Genomic DNA, 24,380 nt, shown 5'->3' with positions numbered 1-24,380 from the left:
TTTGGATTTATCTGATGTTTCCTCATTATTAGACAGAAGTTATATATTTTTACCAAGAGTACAACAGCAGTGACACTATACCTTCTCATGCACCATATCAGGAGTTATACAGTGTCAATGTCTTGTTACAGGTGATGTGATCTTTAATCACTTGGTTAAGGTGGTGTCTACCATGTTCCTCCAATGTAAAGTCATTATTGTTCCCTGTGTAGTTAGTACCTTGTGAGGAAATACCTTGAGATTTTGTAAATATCCTGTTTCTCATGGTACTGTTGTCAGTATACTAATTTTAGCATCCACTGTGATTCTTGCTTGCAATAATTATTACTGCAGTATTTGCCCCATGGTAATTTCCTATTTCTGTCTTTCCTTCTCCATTTATTAACTGGAATTCTATTGTAAGAAATTATGTATGCATGTGTTTGTACGTGTGTGTATATATATATTCCTGGGTGTTTACTTTATTCTATGGATTACAGTTCATAGACTTCTCTCAGATTTGAACATTAGGAGCTCCTTCAATTTGGCTCCTGTGTCCTTTTGAAATGGCCCCATCGTTTCAAATATATTTGAAATATATTTTTTCAAATATATCTTAATCAAATTATCTCAACTTCAATTAATTTCATGGAGAAAATATATTTCAGAATGCGCTCCATTAGGCTAATTTAATTCCTTTATCAATTATCTTAGCAGCACAAATAAACCATTTTCCTTTTTCAGGGTGTTTTTTTCCCCTTTTCAATTTAATTTTACTGAAATAATTTTCACTGAGATTTATTTTTCCATTCAATTTCTATAAAGAGAAGATTTCATTTATCTATTCTTTAAAATATACTGTATTTGATACACAGTCCTATCAAATCCAATTCTATGGAGTCAAATATTACAGATGTAAATTTTGTGACAAATTTTTACAACTGAAGGTAGAGTTTCAAAGGTCCTTTAGCCCAACCTACTCATTTTACAGAAAAAGAGGCTGAGGCATGGAGGGGTTGAGTGATTTACTTTAAACAGCTAATTCTGAAGCAGCAGTGGCATAAGACCTAACACAGTACTCTTCCTCCGCGCTACAGTCTTGTGTTCTCTCCTATGCCCTATCAAAATCAGTGCACAGGGACACTGAGAAAATACACCTCCAATAAAGTTTACTGCACCATCTCTCTCAAGGATATGCATCCAGAAGGGATTCTGAGCCAAAGGTGAGTAAGGCAGGAAGGGAGTTAGTAAGGATCATAATTAAACTTGGGCCAGAGGTGCTAAACAAAGTGGTAATACAGGTACAGAGGCATAGGTCAAGGCACAGTAATTCAATCAGCAGAAACAAAGAAATCAGGCTAGATCATGGAGGAAAGAATCAGATCTCAGTCAGGTTTTGGAAACAGAAATCCAGCCCCAGGCCAAAAGTTAGGGCATTTTTCAAAATATAGGAAAAGAGAGTAATGGACGTGGATATTAGTAAATTACCCCTAAGAATTAGCAAATTCATTCATTTATTCAACTGAGTTGGATACGGACTTCAGGATTTTGTAACTTGACACATCCCAAACCAAACCCCTTATAGCCTTCCCTTTCTCTCCATTTCCTCAGGCAAACCTCCCTGCCCTGATGGGTGGCATGGGTCTTCAGTCACTCTAGTCAGTCACTCAGCCTTCACTCCTCATCCACAAACATTTAAAGTCATATCTGTCCTACACATCCTAAATACCTTTCTGATTCACTTCTCTCGATTGGTCTCCATTCTCACTCCACAAACTTGGCGGAGTTCCTCATTATCGCTCATTCGGGACTGGACTCACCTGAGACCTCTTAACTGACCCCCTTGCCTTAACTGTCTCTTGCCTTAATTTCCTCCGATTTATCTTCCATAGAGACAATAAAGAGATTCTTCAAAAACTTAAGTCTGATTGTACGTTTCTCTTGCTTACAGCCATTTACTGAAAGAGAAAAAATAGGCCTCCCTCTCAAGATCACCCCACTCCAGTGCCACCAAGAGGGGCATGGCAAGCTACTGTGTGGGGTAAGGCTAGAGATTCTCTTTAAACAGCATATTCAATCTATCCACTGTTTCTGTAACAGAGAGTACAGAAAGTAAAGTTTAGCAAATATTCTTAGCTAACTGAAAAACACAGAATATGTATTGGTTTTCAAAATATTAAAAAAATACTCTCCTATAAGATAAAACAGAAGTATTTGGTCCAAGTGTATCTTTGTAAATGGGGCAACCCCGTACAAACACACAATTGCTATCAAAATCTCTCTCTCTCTCTCTCTCTCTCTCTCTCTCTCTCTCTCTCTCACACACACACACACACACACACACACACACCTGTATCAGTTTCAGATTTATACAGGAGGGTCACCTTCTCTAAGAATGTGGATTTAGGAATACAGAAGAGAATTTTTTATTTTTTGGCTTATATCTTATTAAACAAAAGCATGCTTAATTTATCAATATAAAAATAACTACCATGTATTTTGCTATAATTTTAAACTAGTATTTTAGTGAAATGTCTAAAATATCTTTTCCTCTTTGAGATACACATTTTATGTGTGGGAAAACATTCAAGCCTCGTGCAAGTATCTTTAGTACCTCCATATGTTTTAACTCAGAGCACTTGGAAAGTTTGCTCTGCTACTAAATGGTTTATAGGCAAATCTTCCTCGGTTTAAAGATAAAACAGCAAAATGTCATCTGGCTACTAGATCTAGTCAATGACAAAGAATTCCATTTTAGCTATGGCCATTTAAACTTAGCAAAATGTTTTAATTTTATACCATGTCTATAATCTTGATTCACTATCTCAGTAATTAAAGCATAAATATAGTACAGAATGAATTATTTCCTTCAATGAATGATGAGTGATCACTTAATGGGCACAGAGTGTTTTTACAGGGTGATGAAAAAGTTTTGAAACTAGAGAGAGCTGGTGATTGCACAACACTGTGAAACCACTAAATACCACTGAACTGTACACTTTAAAATAGTTAATTGTATGTTATGTGAATTTTACCTCAATTTAAAAAGTATTTATAATTTTAAAATAGATCCATTTTTAACTAAGTAAACAATAAGGTGCTGTATAGACAAGGAAAGAATTATGAGAGTAGCATGCAAACAGATGAAGTTAGGGAAACAGACTTAACTAGAGAAACTAGACTGGATTAGTATGGATGGGATTTCTGGGGGTGAACTACAGGAATCTGAGAGGGAGAGCCTTGCAAACTAATTTTGGCAGCCTTTCGAGACACCAGCAACTGAGTACGTTCCAACCACAGGTGATTTCTGGTGGCATGCCAGATGTCTTCAGGGGCTTAGGCAAAAATGCCAAGGCAGGGAAAGCATCTTTTGCATCCATGTGCCTCCTGATCTAGATCTCTACAGCTCCCCTTCCTCTCCCTCACCATTCAAGTGCCTACTGTATTTATTATGACCTCTGGTCACTCAATGCCTCAAACCATTTCTTCTTCAGTCAAAGCTTCTGGTTTTTTGTTTGTTTGTTTGTTTTTGCCGTATGCAGGCCTCTCACTGTTGTGGCCTCTCCCGTTGCGGAGCACAGGCTCCAGACGTGCAGGCTCAGCAGCCATGGCTCACGGGCCCAGCCGCTCCGTGGCATGTGGGATCTTCCTAGACCAGGGCACGAACCCATGTCCCCTGCATTGGCAGGCAGATTCTCAACCACTGAGCCACCAGGGAAGCCCAAAGCTTCTGTTTTTTAAGTGCAGGCTTTAATTATGTTTCTAAAGGATATTAGCCTTGCCTACCTCACCTGTGAAGATCAAATTATACTGGGGACATGATTTAGAAGTGTTTTGCAAACTCTGGATTCTAACTCATTAGTGGGTCATAAAATCAATTTAATAGATTATGATCAGTACTTTTTAAAAATGAAACCAAATGGAATGAAAAAACATTAGAGTGCACTGTACATTGCAAGATTAGGAACTGTTATGGTAAACTATTTCAGTTGTGTGTGTGTGTGTATGTCAGTCTGTGCAAAGATATGTATGTAGTGGGTCACAATGTAAAATGTAATTTACTGTGGATAAAAAGTACACAGCTTTACAAGACAAGTAAGTCCTTTCTCTATTATATTTTCCGATTGAGAGAGTATAAAAACTATTTTTCAGAATAAAACAGGGTTACCACATGATGTACACAGCAACTGGCTTCCTGACCACCTGTCCCATGAGCATCTGTGTTTTCTACCCAGGGTAAAATGTTTACAGCAAAAAGCCAAATTCTTTATCAGACAGTTTGGAGTGAGAATAATTCTTTATAAACGAACTGTAAATAAATTTGAGCAATAACTTTAAAAATACTTCTGAATTAAGATTTGATCCTTGCATTACTTTGTAGGATAGAGCTGAAAGCCACAAAAACTCTGATATGGAACAAAACTGGTAAATATTTAAAATATTCTGAATTGCTGAGGTTTAACAGAATCTTGCAATGCTTTTTTATTTGGGTCTCACATTATAAAAATTAAAGTTTCTGAGAAGTGTTAAGAAATGTGGTACGGCTTGGGTAATTAATAGAAGAAAGAAGACAGAAAAAACAAAATAAAACAAAACAGGAAGAATCACTGTAGCACCAAGAGTTTTGGAGCTCAAATCATCACTGGTTACATCACTTCTCCAGTTGCAATGAATCAAAGAGTAAGTTAAAAGAGAATGCATGTAGACCAGAGAACTGTTTTGCATTTTTGGCTCAGACACTGTTTTCTGTATATAAAAGCACTACTAGTGGCTCTATTGAGTGAACATTTAACATTTACTATCTTGTTTATAATGGATAAAACAGTAATGTTTGGCCTCGTCAGCTTACAAAATAAATCAGAGCTGTCCTGTAGCTGAGAAACATGGCTCAGGAAATCTCTCTCCTAGAGAGAGGCATCCCTTATATAGGCTTTCTAGAGAGTATAGTCACCCTACAGAGAGTCTGACCATTTTAGACGACATAACAGCCCTATCTAGACAACTGCAAAGGGCTCTGCTTGTGCTATAGAAAACACTAAAAATCTTCTGTTTTTTTCTTTTAAAAATTAGGGAGCATTTACTCCATATTGCCAGTTGATATAAAATAATAATAAAAGAAAAAATATGAAATAATAAAAAATATATAAAATAATTAATAATAAAATTAGCTGTTAAAAAGTAACTAAAATAACACAAAATCAAGGCAGGTTTTCATGAAATCCAAATTCTCAACCTCAAATAGCCTACTTATTAGAAAATCAGGCACCATGAAAGGAAATGATCAAATGTGTTTTCTGGAATCATTTTCCAAATCATCTATATTACACCAGTGTACAGCTATTTAAAAAGGCATCATGTAAAATACTGTGAAAAAATTACCTTTACATTAAATTTTACCCATTTGTCAATTCTAGTTTCAAAAACTCTTCAGAAACCGAACATCACCTCCACTACTACCACCCTCATCCAAGAAATGACCTGGATGTCTGCACCAGCCAGCCCCCAACCAGTCTCCTTGCCTCCACCTTTCTCCCCCTGTAGTTATTCTCTGTGCAGAGAATAACTACATGCAGAGTGATTCCTTAAAAAATATAATTTAGATGATGTCATTCTCCTAAAATCTGTCTAATGGCTTCTCATTACCCTCAGAAGAGTGTTCAAACTCCTGAACACAGCCTCCAAGGCCCTACTTGATCTGATATCCTCTCAGCCCAACCTTTCCCCACTTCTCATTCACTCTTCCCTAGAAAGGAAGGCAGTTTATTAATCTGACTCGAATGTGGGAAGAATTCACTGAGAGTGCTTGGCTCAGCTCTCTCCTTTTCTTTCCTGGGTGCAAGCTGCCCTTGGTGGGTAATTATCCTCTGCATCTCTATGCCCTCAAGTCTTCCTGGGGCCAGCCTGGCTGGGCAAATCTATCCAATTCAGGAGTTAGTCAGCAGGGACTTTTGGCTTTCATCCTCCTCTACCATCTGTAACAAAGGTGGATTCTGACCTTCACCTGTCATGCTGTCGTGATTAGTCTTATTTATTAATTTGTTTAGAACCCATTTGGGAGAAGGGAATATTAATTATTAGGGCTACCAAAAACCCCTACATACTGAAACAAACACATATGCAAGGCACACACACCTTATATGTGAGTAGAGAAAAGAATCTAGAAATGTTCATCTCTGACTAGTATAGTTACAAGTGACTTATTTTCTTCTTATGCTTTTCTACTTCAGATGAATATTTTTATAAATAAATATGGATTACTTTTTTAAATCAGAAAAAAACTAACCAAAATAAACTTTCTTTGGGGGCAATTAAAGAGGTTCCTGGGACCAAGTTTTCAGAGGAAATTATGAGCTATGTTTTAGATACATGTCTAACAAAATTAAAAACAGAGTTACAAAATGACTGTCTCCAATCATGATTACAAAAATGCAGATAAAATTGTCTTACCTTTTTTACAGACATTTCATAATTACTTTCACTTTACTATTTTGGCTACCTACAAGTTACCAAGTAGTGACAAAAATTACATCACTCTCTAATCTACATGGCCCCTCTGGTCTATTTATTCAATATAATGAAAATATAAGATTATACTAACTGCTTAGTTATGATGTGTATACATTTGACTCAGTAACAGCAGTCTTATATTTTAAACTGGAGGGTTTTGGTTCGTGACTGATTTCCTTTTTTTATCTAAATATCAACACACACCCATAAATATTCATGTAAGTTTTCATCTATCACATTCAGGGGAAGATTCTTCTGTTTTTACTCACAAGTTAAAATGTTTTAAAAATACTTGCAAATCTTTGTAAGTAAATTCTATGTTAACTCAATTTTAATTTTCCTTCAGGCTTCCCTGAGCAACTTTGATCAGTAACTAAACCTAAGAATTTTTTCGCACATTATTTTCATCAGTTACATTTTTTCCTTCTATATGTTAATGTCTATGCATTGAGATAGTGCATAAGTTTTGCCTTTTTCAGGATACTGCACAAGGTCTATATTTCAAAATTAGAGTATGAAAGCAAGGATCTTTTGGATACAATTTAAATACCTAGGGTACAAATAAATTAAACCGTTGAAAGTTAATTCAACAAATCCTATACATGCTTTGCATCCCAGTGAATCCACAGGTAAGGAAGAAAAAAATCCTTTCCTGCAAAGAGCACATGACAGTGACACACAAACTTTTTTGTCCTTAGTCAACTTCGGCAGGATGAAAGTTTACCTACTTCATCTACTCCCATTTCCAGTGGCAAGAGAACACAGGGTTTAAAGATCTACTGTAGATACAGTTTTGAAAAGATTATAATCCATTTTAACAATAAGAGTAAGGATCATTTACTTTTTAAACAGCTTTATCAAAGCATAACTTAATACCATAAAATTCACCCATTTTAAGTGTGCAATTCAATAATTTTTAGTAAATTTACAGAGTTGTGCAACCATCAACACAATCTAGTTTTAGAATATCTCCATCAGGATCATTCATTTTTGAACCATAAAGCAGTGCAACACAGCAATTAGGAGTAAAGGTTCTAGTGCAGACTGCCTGGCTCCACAATTTACTAGCTGCATGACGTTGACAAGTTGTTAAACCTTTCTCTGTGGTGCTTTAGTTTTCTCATCTAAAATATTTGGTTAATGGTAGTACTTACCTCACAGTATTGTCCTCAGGGTCAAATGAATTAACATATATATAAAGCACTTAAAACAGCAGCTGGCACAAAGTAAGTGTTCAATAAATATTAGCTATTATTAGTATCATACACTTGAAAGTCTATTTATTAGAAAACAATAGGCTAAAAATACTATTGATGCAAATAAGCATTGTTCCATATTGAAGGCTAAATCAAATAACCTATAACAACACATTCATTTGATAACAATGAAGCTCGATTAACAGTAATTTAAAATTTGAAAACAAGAGTAACAGCAACCGAAAACGAAATTAATCCAAGATAAAACCTATGTTGCTCTGATAGCATCCATTCACCCATTTATTCAACAAACATTAACTGGGAGCACATACTCTATACCATGTTCTTAGGCACGGGGAAATAGCAAATAAGACGAAAAGTCCCTGACCTTATGAAGCTTAGGGGGAGACAAAATGAATGAGAAGGCAAATGAAAAATGAAACAAAGTAATTACACAGTGTTAAGTGCTATAATGACAATGAAACAAAGTAATGGGACAGAGAAACAGGAGCAGGAAAAAGCCAGCAGAGTAGTACTACTCTAGTCAGTAGTCCAGTCTGGCTCTAGAACCAGTCTTCTAAATCTATATTCTCAGCTACTACATTGCTTGATGGCTCTTTGAGATGACATTTCACCAGAGGCCAGAATGAGAGGTTAGCAGCCACACTCAGGCCAATAACCATGGCAAAGGCCTATAGGCAGCAAGGATGACAAGTACAAAGGCAACAAGGTGGACAAGGCCTAACAATACTTGAAGAACAGAAAGAGGCCAGCTAGCTCGGAGTTTCCTGAGCATGAAGGAGAATGGTAGAAGGTGAGGTTGAAGAGATAGGTAGACACCAGAATCTTGCTTTATTTCACTATTTGAATTACCCATTCCCTATTCAATAGCGTGAGGCAATGTTAGGTCAATAACTGGACATTTCTGCAGCCTGGGGAAATTCACCATCACCATGGGTTAAACTACGGCAACTATGTTATTAAAAAGATGAGATTTTTAAGTGGAAGATTAATTTTTTTTAAACATTTGACCTAATTCTGTTATTTGAATGTCTTCAGGATCTACATTCCTAGATACATTATCTTCTAGTCCATAAATACACCATCACGACTGTGCAACAGCATCATGGAGAGAATGGTATCTGATTTGCCTTCTTCACTGGGTGAGATCTCCTCCAGTAGTGGGGGGGGCTTGCAGGAGAGACAGACAGGGCAGAGCAGTCAGTATAGAGACAGGCATGTAAAGTAGTAAAGTAGAGGATGATGAGGAGAGAACAGAGTATAAACCTAATCTGATTTTAGAAAGAAGTTTTTCTATTTATGGAGAAAGTTGCGGGAGATACTCAAAGACAGGTTAAACACAAACTGAAAGGCTGTAGGTGTCACTCTGCAGAAATGTGAACTATCCTCAATATGTCGTAAGCACCGAAGCAGTGATTATTGTATTGAACATGATTTAAACTGGGGCTGAGTCAAACAGAGAGGATGGACAGAGAAGAGAAAGGATAACCAACAACAGAGGTGAGAGGTGATCAAAGCTGGAAGTAGAGTGAAGGCAAAAGAGATGAAACTGAGGGGGCAGATGTGAGGGACACTAAAACATAGAATTTATAGAAGATAGAAAATATTCTGAAGTTCTAAATGGAAATATAAATTAAGAAAACTAGCAAAGTCAAAAGGAAGAGTGAGTTCTAAAGGAGATGAGGAGTTCTGTCCTGGTATTTTGAGCTTAACATCCTGGCGGGGTTCTTTCACAGGCAAGTGAATGCGCCTCCGGAGTGTAGAGGAACATGTAGGATGGAATTAAGAGCCACAGATTCAGTCAGCAGTCACTGCAAGTAATGATAACTGAGCTTAAAATAGTTCATCTGCTTGACAGGAGACTAGGAAAGATGATGTCCTTTTACTCTAGTATGGAGACGGTGGGAAACACAGCCAGTGAAGGAGGCTGAGAATAATAAGGACAAGAGGGTAGTGATTGTCACACATGTCAAGATTGCCTCGTTACCTGGAGTTCAGAGGGCAAGAGTTTCAAAGAGTTTCAAAGAGTTTCAAAGAGTGATACTGTCAATAAGGAGAAAAGAGACTGTAAAAAGACAGCTGAATTTGGTGCTTAGAAAGTCTTTTTAAAAAAATCCTTAAAAACACTAAAAGAGATTGTACCATGTTTCCTGATAAATCCTCAAAATACCAATTTTCCAGCTCCTTCAGGGCCTTTGAAAGCAAACTGGATGGGGTCTCTGTTTTGTTCACTGTGGTATCCCCAGAAGCTAGAATAGTACTTGGACGAGAAAAGGTGCTCAGTCACTTTTGTGGAGTGAATGATGTGACCTCTCTACTTTCCCTCCACGTATCAGCCCCTCCTGTTCTTCATTTCCTTCCTATTGGGCTAGCAGTCCATGATCCCACACAACTTGACCAACCGTCTTATCAACATCCTAAATTAGATGGCCCCAACATCCTTCTATTACATGTTTCCTATTTTTCTCTCTCTCTGCGAGTTTTAGGATCTTCTCTATAACCCCTGTGTCCTGACATTTCATGACGTATGGTTTGATGTCTTTTTCATTCACTGTGCTGAGCACTTGATGAGCAATTCCTACCTGGAAAAAAAATCTTTTCAGTTCTGAGACTTCTGGGGGTAATGTCGGGGGGGCAGTGGGAGAAGGGCAGTAGTAATTATTTCTTACCTAATTGTATCCTCTCTCCTCTACATTTTCTGTTTCTAAAACTTTCAGGTCAAATATTGGGCCCTGAATTGACCCTTAAGTCCATCTTTTCTTTCTCACTGTGCTTTACGCTATTTTCCAGGAGATTTCCTTGACTATTTCTTTCAATACTCCCATGGATTTTCCCCCAAGTATCACCTATTTATTTTCCAAGAGCTCTTTCTTGAACTCTAAGTGTTCAAAAAATTTTTGTAATATTCTGCTTTAGTTTCATGTCTGCAATATTCTCTTCCCTCTCTGAGAATATTAAATATAGAATTTTGTCTTGAAATATTCTTCTGTTTCCTACATTGTCTCTCTCTCTCCCCTCTGAGGTTGCTTTAGTCTCTGTATTTCTTGTTAGAGGATTTCTTCAAATATCTGGTGATCCTTGTCTGTTCATTAATATATAAGAGTAAGGTACTAAAAACTGATTAGAAACACTATGTCAGGGGTCAAAATCTTCTTCTGTAAAGGGGCAGACAGTAAAATATTTTAGGCTTTGAGGGCCATATAGTCTGTTGTAACTACTCAACTCTGCTACTGTACTGCAAAAGCAGCCATAGATACTACAAAAATGAATGAGCAAGGGTGTTCTAATTAAATTTCATCATGGACACAAATTTGAATTTCACATCATTTTCATGTGTCATGAAATATTTTTTCTTACTTTGACTTTTTTATGAACCATTGTGGTAGGCAGAGTAATGCCTCCCAAACATTTCTAACCGCCTAATCCCTGGAACCTATGAATATGTTACCTTACCTGGCAAAGGGGAATTAAGATTTCAAACTGAATTAACATTGATAATCAACTGATCTCAAAATAGGGCAATTATTCAAGTAGACACAATGTAAGCACAAGGGTCTTTAAAAGTGGAAGGCGGAAGCGGAAGAGAAGGTCATGGTTTTGCAAAGTGAAAAGGACTCAACTCACTGTTGCTGGCCTTGAAGTTGGAGGAAGGGGGCTATAAGCCAAGGAACGTGGGCAGCTTCTAGAAACTGCAAAGGGCAAGGAAATGGATTCTCCCCTGAAGCCTCCAAAGGAGAAAACAGTCCTGCCAACACCTTGATATTTAGTTCAATGAGATAAGCTACGTAAGTATAAGAAGCCTGTGTTGTTTTAGCCACTAAGTTTTTGGCAAATTTGTTACAGCAACCACAGGAAAACAATAGAATCATTTAAAAATGTAAAAAACATTCTTAGCTTGCAGGTCATACAAAAACAGGTGGTGGGCTAGATTTGGCACATGGGCCGTAGTTTGCTGACGCCTTGTGTAAGCGCTTGCACCAGACTGCCTAGGACTGGATCCCAGTTCTGCCACTTACTAACTGTAATTTTGGGTAGGCAACACAACTTCTTTTTGTCTTGGTTTCCTCACCTGTAAAATAATGATAGTAACTACTTCTATCATAGGATTGTTGTAAGTATTAAATAAAATATTACATGTAAGGTACTTAAAATACTTTAAGTCAATTACCTGGTTTCTAGCTTCTAAAGTGTATTGACTTCTCTATTCTGCTGTCATCTCCTCTCTAATTCTCTTTGTCTGTATGGATTTATGCTTTAAAAATGCCTTTTCTGTCATTTTAGTGGTGTTTCAGGAGGGAACAGAACTGAATGAATGTGTTTAACTTACCATATTAGTTATGGAAGTCTTAAATTCAATTATTTTTCCTGCCCTCAAAAAACAAGGATAACAGGGACTTCCCTGGCAGTCCAGGGGTTAAGACTCCATGCTTCCAATGCAGGGGGCATGGGTTTAATCCCTGGTCAGGGAACTAAGATCCCACATGTGTGCGGCCAAAACAAACAAGAAAATACAAGGATAACAATCATCTACATTTAAAAGAAAAAGTTTTAACCTGATTTTTTCGAAACCAGTATATTCCCATTTTTACAAATGTTGCTTCCAAAAATATGTGACATTTTACAAGAGCATTATAAGTAAAACTTTAAAGCTTTCATTAAAATAATTGACAAATTAGAACTTAATTTCAGGGCCTGCAAGTAATTTCACACAGTTTTGATGGTTTATTTGTATTTTGAATCGATGACATATTTTTTTGAAAAATGAGCTTTGAAAAATACACATGTTAAAAACTCTATAGAATAAAAGTTGTATGCATATGTTTTCTCTTGAATGTTTATTTAAAAAATAATTATAATTCATATCTACTGAGGCACACTAACCGATGGATATATAAAGATCTTCTTTATTGACGATGGTTGTATTTCCATACGTTGAATGACTGGCTCTAGCAGGGATCTACATTCTTATCTTCCTAAGTCATACTTTTAGTCTCCAAAGCATCTGTCACACTCAAATTCATGACACTTTCACAGCCATAATTAAATAGCATCCTGAGATCTAACTTCAACATTCTATAAAAACTGTATATCGCCTAGGAGCTAAAAAGAAAAGAGGAAGAAGACCAACATTTATTAAAACCTGCTATGTGGGCTTCCCTGATGGCGCAGTGGTTGAGAGTCCGCCTGCCGATGCAGGGGACGCAGGTTTGTGCCCCGGTCCGGGAGGATCCCACATGCTGTGGAGCGGCTGGGCCCGTGAGCTATGGCCGCTGAGCCTGCGCGTCCGGAGCCTGTGCTCCGCAACGGGAGAGGCCACAACAGTGAGAGGCCCGTGTACCACAAAAAAAAAAAAAAAAAAACCTGCTATGTGCCAGTCCTGTTCTGGGTGCTTTAAATATATTACCAAATATATTCCTCAAAATAACCAGACAAGGTGGGGATCATGCCCTCATTTCATGAATAAGGAAAACGAGTGTGTAGAGAGCTTAGGAAACTCAGGACTGATGGAATGAAAGCCCCAAGTAATGTACAGTGTAATTGTACGTCTCAGGTGTCATTTACAAAAAATGTGCTATAGAACTATGTAGTAGACTTTCAGCTCTCCATATATATTTTCTAAACTCCAAGTATTAGGCCTAATGAAAAGACAGAAAACTATATTCGAATTTTTAACATGACTCTTTATATTTTTTACAGAGACACACCATTTTTTTCCTCAAAGGAAGGTATTGGAACCATTTTATAAATCACTTGATTTTTAAAAATTGTTTAAAAATATCATTTTTTCCTCTATAATGTACTTCTCTCCCCCCAATAGTCAATATTTCACTGCTTTAACTTAAATAACTAATACTGGGTGAAAGCTGAGAATTACTGTTAAGTGTGATCGGTCTTTGCAAAAAGAAGGGAAAAGACACCTTTTTGTCATTTGTCTCATTCTCGGTGAGATGGTAGGTTCTCAAAACTACCACCAGGTAAAGTGTTCCTGATCTAGGAAGATAGCTAGATATATGGACAGACATAGAGCTATGGAGAAAAGTGCAGAAAGATACATACCAGGTAATTTACAAGCATCATGAATTAGAGATAGGATAATAAGAGTAGAGGCAATTAATAAAACGGTAATAGTAATAATAATTTTGTGAAGTGTATATTTCATGTTTGTAAAATTATGATTCCATTTAAATAAAGGAATTTTGAAAAAGCCAATTAGAACTATATCTATTATTACAAGGCTGTCCATGTTACAGTCTCAAATAAAAAAAGCAAATTGTAAATTCTCCATTATAAAAACAAAACATTTTACTCTGTGTCTGTGTGTGTGTGTGTATATATATACACACACGCACACACACACACACAAATAAAGGGAAAGATGTAGAAGGCCATAAATCAACCTAATCTTAACTTGGGTTATCTGAAGGTGACTGGAGACATTTAAAGATTTGTGGAACACTGGATGCAAGCTACTACTGGTGATTTTATTTTCTGTATTCTTTCTGCTTCATACCTGTTCTCTTATTCACCAGGGGCTTATCTGCCCAGAAGCTTATCTCCTGGTGTGATTACTAGTTCTTGCCTCAGCTTTCTCTGAACCATACCAACCATTCTCTAGTATGGCTGAGAGAATGTGGGCACTGATCAACCTCTGAGCTAGAGAAATGTCTCTGCAGTGTCTCACAGGCTTGAGGCTTTCCTGGTAAGGGGTTGTAGCGTGTGCTCATGTTCCTAATCTGGGCTGGGGTTGCAGGCCAAAGGAGCAGCAGGAGGCAGTCAGGTGGAGAGCGGGTCAAGTTGCTGGTGGTACCCTATTGCCAAGTCAAACTTCAAATATTATTCCCTCCCATCACCTGGATCTAGGGAAAGCAAAACTCCATGAAGACGATGGGTCCTCATTTTCCTGCCAAAACCTTAGTAGACAAAGAGTGACTGCAGTACAAGGAAGTACAGCATGTTCTTTTAGTAAAGAGTCTAGCATATTGTAGACTCCTGATAGATATTAAAGAGCACTAATGCTGCTTTGAGCAAAATATGTCCAAAGAATTCGGTAGGTGTTTTTATTTGAACAGAAGAAGTCATTGGGTATTCATAAGACTATACAAGCTGGAATATTTTAAAAGCCAGAAATTATACGTGAGAGAGACATGAAAACAATTTTTAAAAATCTATCTATGTTAGGGCTTCCCTGGTGGCGCAGTGGTTGAGAGTCTGTCTGCCGATGCAGGGGACATGGGTTCGTGCCCCGGTCTGGGAAGATCCCACATGCCGTGGAGCGGCTGGGTCCGTGAGCCATAGCCGCTGAGACTGCGCGTCCGGAGCACAGTGAGAGGCCCGCATACCGCAAAAAAAAAAAAAAAAAAAAATCTATCTATGTTAACACAGATTATGTGTTTCTACATCATTAAAGATACATGAAAAATAACATCAGTATCTCCCTCTCTCCCTCTCTCTCTCTCATATCTCTATCTCATTATGCTTTCATATAACAAGGATAGTACTTTATGCTACTAGTTTTTAATGACTTCTTAGAAATAAACTGACAATTCAATAAACAAGTAAAATATATAGTATAGTATGTCAGAAGATGATCAGCCCTATGGAAGAAAATAAGAGGGATAGAGAGTGCCACTGGTGGGGTGAAGGTTGCAACTGTACATAGTGTGGAGTCAGGGAAGGCCTTGCTGAGAAGCGAAAATCTGAGCAAAGTACTGAAAGAGGTGAGGGGGAAAAGCCATGTGAACACCTAAGAGAGAATGTTGGAGGCTGAAGGGTTCTGCATATGCAAAGGCCCTGAGTCAGGGGGCATGCTGTTACCTCTCCAACGTCATCTCCCCATATTCTGCACCTCCCTCACTTTACTCCAACCAAGCAGTGGCCTCCTCGCTGTTGCTCACATAAGTGCTGCTGAATGGGGAATGAGGGATAAGGAAGGCAGCGCAGACCTGTAGAAGCTCCTCTGAACTGGGCTTCCTCTCAAATTTAAAGACAGCCCAGCATCATATGACTGAGAGGGTTGCTGGGCAAACAAACACTCCTCTTGAGCAGCAATGTCCAACAGAACTTTCTGCAATGATGAGAATGTTCTCTATCTGTGCTGTCCAATAAGTAGCTAGTATGACCGAGGAACTGAAATTTTAATTATATTTTATTTTATTTTTTTAATACCTTATTGGAGTATAATTGCTTTACAGTGGTGTATTAGTTTCTGCTTTATAACAAAGTGAATCAGTTATACATATACATATGTTCCCATATCTCTTCCCTCTTGCGTCTCCCTCCCTCCCACCCTTCCTATCCCACCCCTCTAGGTGGTCACAAACCACCTAGCTGATCTCCCTGTGCTATGCGGCTACTTCCCACTAGCTAGCTATTTTATGTTTGGTAGTGTATATATGTCCATGCCACTCTCTCACTTTGTCACAGCTTACCCTTCCCCCTCCCCATATCCTCAAGTCCATGCTCTAGTAGGTCTGTGTCTTTATTCCCATCTTGCCCCTAGATTCTCCATGACTTCTTTTTTTTTTTTTTTCTTAGATTCCATATATATGTGTTAGCATACGGTATTTGTTTTTCTCTTTCTGACTTACTTCACTCTGTATGACAGACTCTAGGTCCATCCACCTCACTACAAATAACTCAATTTCGTTTCTTTTTATATTTTATTTTAATTATTTTAAATTGAAATAGATGTGGCTAGTGGCTACTATACTAGCCAGCATAATTCTAGAATAAAGGTAGGTCTTGAGAACACAGGAATTTATCACTGATAGACACTTTACTTCTAAGAAAAGAAATACATTTCATTTAATTTGCTGAAGTTCAATTGGTCTAATGAAAATTCTATGATTAAACATGGCAATTGTGATAGCTTTACTTAATTGTCACAAAACATGTATTAACCATTATCCGCCATGTAATTCTTTGGCTACTGTGTGGGAAAAAAAACATTGTTATTAGGGTTTCTTATCTCAGCTTTAGTGTTTCCCTGTAGATGACTTACTATTGCTAAAGTAATAGTTAAGAGCATTTTTTAAGCTGTTTTTTTAATCAAACTGCGTTTCCTGCTAGCAAGTTTTTTCCTCTCAATTTGATTTGTCTTCAGGTGACACACATACACATGCAGGTTTAAAACTATGAATGAAATATGATGAATAGGATGTGGTATAATTAGATTTACCTTCATGTATTATTAAATAAACAGAATCAAAGTCTGTGATTAGAAGAATGGCTTAAAAGATTTTGCCGGGGGGGGGGGGGAAATGGCATTCAAATAGCTTTGGTTTCTACAAAATGGGAAATAGGAGATATACTAATTATTTCAAGAGATGTGCAAGACCCATCTCTAGAAACTATACTGAACTTTATGAAAATATATGGTTTCTAAGAAAAGGCATATATATATATATACCAAACACATCACTATTAAAGCTAGATAAGAAAACTTCATGTTTTAAAATTTCTATGTTTAAATCAACAGCACCCAGAGACGATGAAAGCTAGGAACTAAAAAATTTATTGCTTTGTTAAAACTCAGTTTACAATTCAAAGGATTTTTTAAATCTCTGAGCTGTTATGAAGCATTATGGGGTTTATAGTGGAGATGAAAACAGAAATAAAAAGATCTGACAAACAGAAAATGCCAAAGATATTTCCAGCAATCTCAACATGGACTCCTTTTTCCTATCACTATTTTTTACCTTATTCCAAGAAAACTGACTTTAACTCATCTGCCTGAAAAGACAACTAGGTTTCCTGGGGCACCTTTCAAAATGTAAGTGTTTGATAGGCAATTTTATTTGAAAGAAAATTATTTTTATATTTGTTAAAAAGAACAAGAATGTAAACTCTATGAAGGCAGAAAATTTGGATAATCTACAGTATTTGCAGTGCCCAGAATAGTGCCTGTATGTAGTATGTACTTAATATTTATTAAATTAAAAATTTGACCATCACCTTTTATTAAAATAACTGGGGCTTCCCTGGTGTCTCAGTGGTTAAGAATCTGCCTGCCAATGCAGGGGACACAGGTTTGAGCCCTGGTCCAGGAAGATCCCACATGCTGTGGAGCAACTAAGCCCGTGCACCACAACTACTGAGCCTGTGCTCTAGAGCCTGTGAGCCACAACTGCTCAGCCCATGCGCCACAACTACTGAAGCCTGCGCACCTAGAGCCCGTGCTCCACAACATGAGAAGCCACTGCAATAAGAAGCCCACGCACCACAATGAAGAGTAGCCCCCGCTCGCCGCAACTAGAGAAAGCCTGTGAGCAGCAACAAAGACCCAATGCAGTCAAAAATAAGTAAATAAAATAAATTTTTTTTAAATTATAAAAAAAATAAGATAATCAATTTGTATTATAACATTAGTGTAGATTTTCATTTTAACTTTGGTAATCTAGAATCATTCCACTTAAAAATTCTTGTTTTACCATCTATGCATACAACAAAACCCTTTTCAAAGCTTATGGTAACTCACAAAATGAGCCAAAGGCTATTCATTATCTTATTCATTATTTCTGTGGTTAAAGAATTCTATGATCCCTTCCAATTCCAAAGTTTATTTATTCTAATAATGACCAAAAACTGAAAAGAAAAAAAATCTGAAACCTATTCAAATGGAATGTCACAGAATGTCAAAACAAAATATTATTTAAATTACTAAAGAAATAATTGCATAACAACTGATGGATTGTCCTTGCTATTTCATGGTTTTCTCAAATCTTTTAAAGGGTATTTTCTAGTGCTCTGCCTAGTCTTGTTTTATATTACTGTCAAATCCTTCGCTTTCAAAATCAAGTATACTGAGATGTCATATAATAAACTGCATTATGCTTTTTAAATTTTATACCAAAAGATTTAGCTTATTTTAAAAACAAAATCTAATACACACTGGAAAATACTGAGCTGGAATGTTTGCTAAAATGCTGTTTACTGCAACAGTCCCAATGTTTTATCAACTAACACTGAAGTTTAAATTAGAGCTAAACTCAGGAAATTGACCTTCATAATATTTTAACATGATGTTTGGCTTTGTAAGGTGGTTTTCTTCTAAGAAAAGAGGACTTAAATGTCCTTAACTTACAGTCAAATTTCGGTCCCAGATCTGTATGCTTCCATTCTGGCAGGCAGCTGCTATGAGGTTTCCATCTCTACTATATGTACAAGTGGTGGGAATTACTTTTTTACCCTGCATTGTCCGTGGTTTAAACACACTTTTTTGCTTCTTTGGATTTTCAACTTCCCATGTCCTCACAGTCCTAAAAAAGAACACGGAGATCTTCATTTATAAAAAAGAAAGGATTTTAAAATACAAAAGAGTTCACAAAGACTGCTTCACCTTTTAAGCATATAAATCTAATTAATGTTTTTAAATTTTTATTTAATATTTAAATAAATATTTAAATAAAATGTGCATTGTAAAGCATTCTACGCTTATAAATGAGATTACCCACTAAAATAAAGTGAACCATCCAAATTGTGTTGTCATGAAATCAAATAGCAAGTGGCAAATTCCACTTTAAATCTGTCAGAGCTCTTAGTTCTGACCCTCTAAAGCAGCAGCTTCCAAACAATTCTGACTATACACTCTGATCAGTAAAACTGCTGAACATAATACACCCCCTACATACACACATTAATTTCTAAATTACATGTGTTAATGTACTGCTATATAACACACACCAGAAAACAAACTGAAAAAAACTGGTCACTAAGAAAGAATGATGTCCTGCTCTAGGGCCCAGGCAAATATCTCATGTCTCTGGGGGAGGCTGACTGCCTCAAGTTTCCACCAAGTAACCACTAATAGCAGTCTAGAGCTGGAGCAGAGACAGAACGAACACCTTCCGGCTCACAGCCCCAGGCAAAGGAGTACTGCCACTGAGGGAGGCTAGAATAAAATCTGTATGAGAAAAAAAAAATACAGAAAAACCAAAGACTAGCAACTTCTTTGCAGAAACTATCCAGGCTAAACCACTACAGACCAACATCTCTAAAGTTCTGAAAGAAAAAAAAAAGTCAATCTAATATTCTAAAGCCAGAGAAAACATATTTAAAAAGAAGGTGAAATAGAGGCTTTTTCAGATAAACAAAAGCTGAGATAATTCATTTCCTTCAGATATGGACTACAAGAAATGTTAAAAGAAATTCTTCACAAAGAACAAATATGACACAAATGGAAATATGAATCTACACTAAGAAATGAAGAGTGCCACATATGGTAAAAATGAGGGTAATGTAAAAGACATTAAATGTAAAACATTTTACATGTTTAAATCTCCTTAAAAGATAAAGGGCTATACAGCAAAAATAATAACATATTGTGAGGTTTGTAACATATGTTCAAGTAAAAGGTGTGACAGAAATAGCACAAAGGTTGGGAGGGAGGAATGAAAGTATACAGTTTATACTATATTTGAAATGGTAAAATATTATTTGAATAGAGACTTTGCTACATTAAAGATGTATATTACTAACTCTCAAGCAATCGCTAAGACATTTTTTATAATGAAAATATAATAATGGAGAAAAATGGAAAACAAAAATTAATCCGATCTAAAATAGGAAAAGGAGGCAGCTTCAAGATCGCAGAAGAGTAAGACGCGGAGATCACCTTCCTCTCCACAGATATAAAAGAAATACATCTACATGTGGAGCAACTCCTACAGAACACCTTACTGAACGCTGGCAGAAGACCTAAGACCTCCCAAAGGCAAGAAACTCCCCCACGTACCTGGGTAGGGCAAAAGAAAAAAAAATAAACAGAGACAAAAGGCTAGGGACGGGACCTGCATCAGTGGGAGGGAGCTGTGAAGGAAGAAAGCTTTCCACACACTAGGAAGCTCCTTCGTGGGCGGAGACTGCGGGTGGCGGAGGGGGAAAGCTTCAGAGCCGCAGAGGAGAGCGCAGCCACAGGGGTGTGGAGGGGCAAAGCGCAGAGATTCCCGCACAGAGGATCGGTGCCGACCGGCACTCACCAGCCTTACAGGCTTGTCTACTCGCCCGCCGGGGCGGGCGGGGGCTGGGAGCTGAGGCTCGGGCTTCGGAGGTAGGATACCACAGAGAGGACTGGGGTTGGGGTCGTCAACACAGCCTGACGGGGGCTAGTGCGCCACAGCTAGCCGGAAGGGAGTCCGGGAAAAGGTCTGGAGCTGCCGAAGAGGCAAGAGACTTTTTCTTCCTTATTTGTTTCCTGGTGCGCTAGGAGAGGGGTTTAAGAGTGCTGCTTAAAGGAGCTCCACAGACGGGCGCGAGCCGTGGCTATGGGCGCAGACCCCAGAGACGGACATGGGACACTAAGGGTGCTGCTGCGGCCATCAAGAAGCCTGTGTGCAAGCACAGGTCACTATCCCCACCTCCCCTCCCGGGAGCCTGTGCAGCCCGCCACTGCCAGAGTCCCGTGATCCAGGGACAACTTCCCCGGGAGAATGCACGGCGCGCCTGAGGCTGTTGCAAAGTCCAGCTGGCCTCTGCCTCCACAGGCTCGCCCCGCAACCGTACCCATCCCTCCCCCCGGCCTGAGTGAGCCAGAGCCCCCGAATCAGCCCGTCCTGTCGGGGCTGGGAACAGATGCTCTTAGGAGACCTACACGCAGACACAGGGCCAAATCCAAAGCTGAACCCCAGGACCTGTGCGAACAAAGAAGAGAAAGGGAAATCTCTCCCAGCAGCCTCAGGAGCAGTGGATGAAATCTCCACAGTCAACTTGATGTACCCTGCATCTGTGGAATACCTGAATAGTCAAGGAATCACGCCAAATTGAGGAGGTGGACTTTGGGAGCAAAGATATATTATTTTTTCCCCTTTTTCTCTTTTTCTGAGCGTGTATGTGTAAGCTTCTGTGTGTGATTTTTGTCTGTATAGCTTTGCTTTCACCATTTGTCCTACGGTTCTGTCCGTCCATTTTTTTTTTTACTTAAAACATTTTTTTCTTAATAATTATTTTTTATTTTAATAACTTTATTTTATTTTATACTCTTTCTTTCTTTCTTTCTATTTTTTCTCCCTTTTATTCTGAGCCGTGTGGATGAAAGGCTCTTGGTGCTACAGCCAGGAGTCAGTGCTGTGCCTCTGACGTGGCAGAGCCAACTTCAGGACACTGGTCCACGAAAGACCTCCCAGCTCCACGTAATATCAAATGGTGAAAATCTCCCAGAGATCTCCATCTCAACGCCAATACCCAGCTTCAATCACCAACCAGCAAGCTACAGTGCTGGACACCCTATGCCAAACAACTAGCAACCAGGAACACAGCCCCATCCATTAGCAGAGAGACTGCCTAAAATCATAATAAGTCCACGGACACCGCAAAACACACCACCAGACATGGACCGGCCTACAAGAAAGACAAGATCCAGCCTCATCCACCACAACACAGGCACTACTCCCCTCCACCAGGAAGCCTACACAACCCACTGAACCAACAACCCCACTGGGGACAGACACCAAAAACAACGGGAACTACAAACCTGTAGTTGCGAAAACGAGACCCCAAACACAGTAAGTAAAGCAAAATAAGACAGAACAACACACAGCAGATGAAGGAGCAAGGTAAACACCCACCACACCTAATAAATGAACAGGAAATAGGCAGTGTACCTGAAAAAGAATTCAGAATAATGATAGTAAAGATGATCCAAAATCTTGGAAATAGAATAGACAAAATACAAGAAACATTTTAACAAGGACCAAGAAAAACTAAAGAGGAGACAAACAATGATGAACAACATAATAAATGAAATTAAAAATTCTCTAGAAGGGAACAATAGCAGAATAACTGAGGCAGAAGAACGGATAAGTGACCTGGAAGATAAAATAGTGGAAATAACTACTGCAGAGCAGAATAAAGAAAAAAGAATGAAAAGAACTGAAGACAGTCTCAGAGACCTCTGGGACAACATTAAACGCACCAACATTCAAATTATAGGGGTCCCAGAAGAAGAAGAGAAACAGAAAGAGACTAAGAAAATGTTTGAAGAGATTATAGTTGAAAACTTCCCTAATATGGGAAAGGAAATAGGTAATCAAGTCCAGGAAGCACAGAGAGTCCCATACAGGATAATCCAAGGAGAAACACACCAAAACACATATTAATCAAATGATCAAAAATTAAATACAAAGAAAACATATTAAAAGCAGCAAGGGAAAACCAACAAATAACACACAAGGGAATCCCCATAGGTTAACAGCTGATCTTTCAGCAGAAACTCTGCAACCCAGAAGGGAGTGGCAGGACATATTTAAAGTGATGAAGGAGAAAAACCTACAACCAAGATTACTCTACACAGCAAGGATCTCATTCAGATTTGATGGAGAAATTAAAACCTTTACAGACAAGCAAAAGCTGAGAGAGTTCAGCACCACCAAACCAGATTTACAACAATGCTACAGGAACTTCTCTAGGCAGGAAACACAAGAGAAGGAAAACACCTACAATAACAAACCCAAAACAATTAAGAATATGGGAATAGGGGCTTCCCTGGTGGCGCAGTGGTTGAGAGTCCGCCTGCCGATGCAGGGGACATGGGTTCGTGCCCTGGTCCGGGAAGATCCCACATACCGCGGAGCGGCTAGGCCTGTGAGCCATGGCCGCTGAGTGCCTGCGGGTCCGGAGCCTGTGCTCCGCAACGGGAGAGGCCACAAAAGTGAGAGGCCCGCGTACCACAGAAAAAAAAAAAAAAGAATACGGGAATAGGAACATACATATCGATAATTACCTTAAATGTAAATGGATTAAATGCTCCAACCAAAAGACACAGACTCACTGAATGGATACAAAAACAACACCTGTATATATGCTGTATACAGGAGACGCAGTTTAGACCTAGGGACACATACAGACTGAAAGTGAGGGGATGGAAAAAGATATTCCATGCAAACGGAAATCAAAGAAAGCTGGAGTAGCATCTCATATCACACAAAATAGACTTTAAAATAAAGACAATTATAAGAGACAAAGAAGGACACTACATAATGATCAAGGGATTGATCCAAGAAGGAGATATAACAATTGTAAATATTTATGGACCCAACATAGGAGCACCTCAATACATAAGGCAAATACTAACAGCCATAAAGGAGGAAATCGACAGTAACACAATCATAGTAAAGGACTTTAACACCCCACTTTCACCAATGGACAGATCATCCAAAATAAAAATAAATAAGGAAACACAAGCTTTAAATAATCCATTAAACAAGATGGACTTAACTGATATTTATAGGACATTCCATCCAAAAACAACAAAACACACATTCTTCTCAAGTGCTCATGGAACATTCTCCAGGATAGATCATATCATGGGTCACAAATCAAGCCTTGGTAAATTTAAGAAAATTGAAATCGTATCAAGTATCTTTTCCGAGTGCAATGCTATGACACTAGGTATCAATTACAGGAAAAGGTCTGTAAAAAATATAAGCACATGGAGGCTAAACAATACACTACTTAATAACCAAATGATCACTGAAGAAATCCCAGAGGAAATCAAAAAATACCTAGAAACAAATGACAATGGAGACACGACGACCCAAAACCTATGGGATGTAGCAAAAGCAACTCTAAGAGGGAAGTTTATAGCAATACAATACTACCTTAAGAAACAGGCAACATCTCAAATAAACAACCTAACCTTGCACCTAAAGCAATTAGAGAAAGAAGAACCAAAAACCCCAAAGT

The 24,380-nt window shown here is 38.2% G+C and overlaps 1 protein-coding gene across 4 annotated transcripts in view; it reads right to left on the bottom strand.

Moving 5' to 3' along the window:
* The window catches only part of WDR70 (WD repeat domain 70), a 310,180-nt gene that overhangs the window by 92,420 nt on the left and 193,380 nt on the right, over positions 1–24,380 (bottom strand). For all 4 annotated transcript variants that reach the window (XM_019930128.3, XM_073802066.1, XM_019930126.3 and 1 more), the window contains one exon: positions 18,787–18,961. In XM_019930128.3, the coding sequence (XP_019785687.2) occupies positions 18,787–18,961 (175 nt within the window). The remainder of the gene's footprint in view (positions 1–18,786; positions 18,962–24,380) is intronic.

The sequence above is a fragment of the Tursiops truncatus genome, chromosome 3 (genome assembly GCF_011762595.2).
Source record: "Tursiops truncatus isolate mTurTru1 chromosome 3, mTurTru1.mat.Y, whole genome shotgun sequence".
In the NCBI taxonomy this organism is placed as follows: Eukaryota; Metazoa; Chordata; class Mammalia; order Artiodactyla; family Delphinidae; genus Tursiops; species Tursiops truncatus.
Note: the sequence above shows the minus strand (reverse complement) of the source record. Positions and strands in the feature narration are given on the sequence as shown.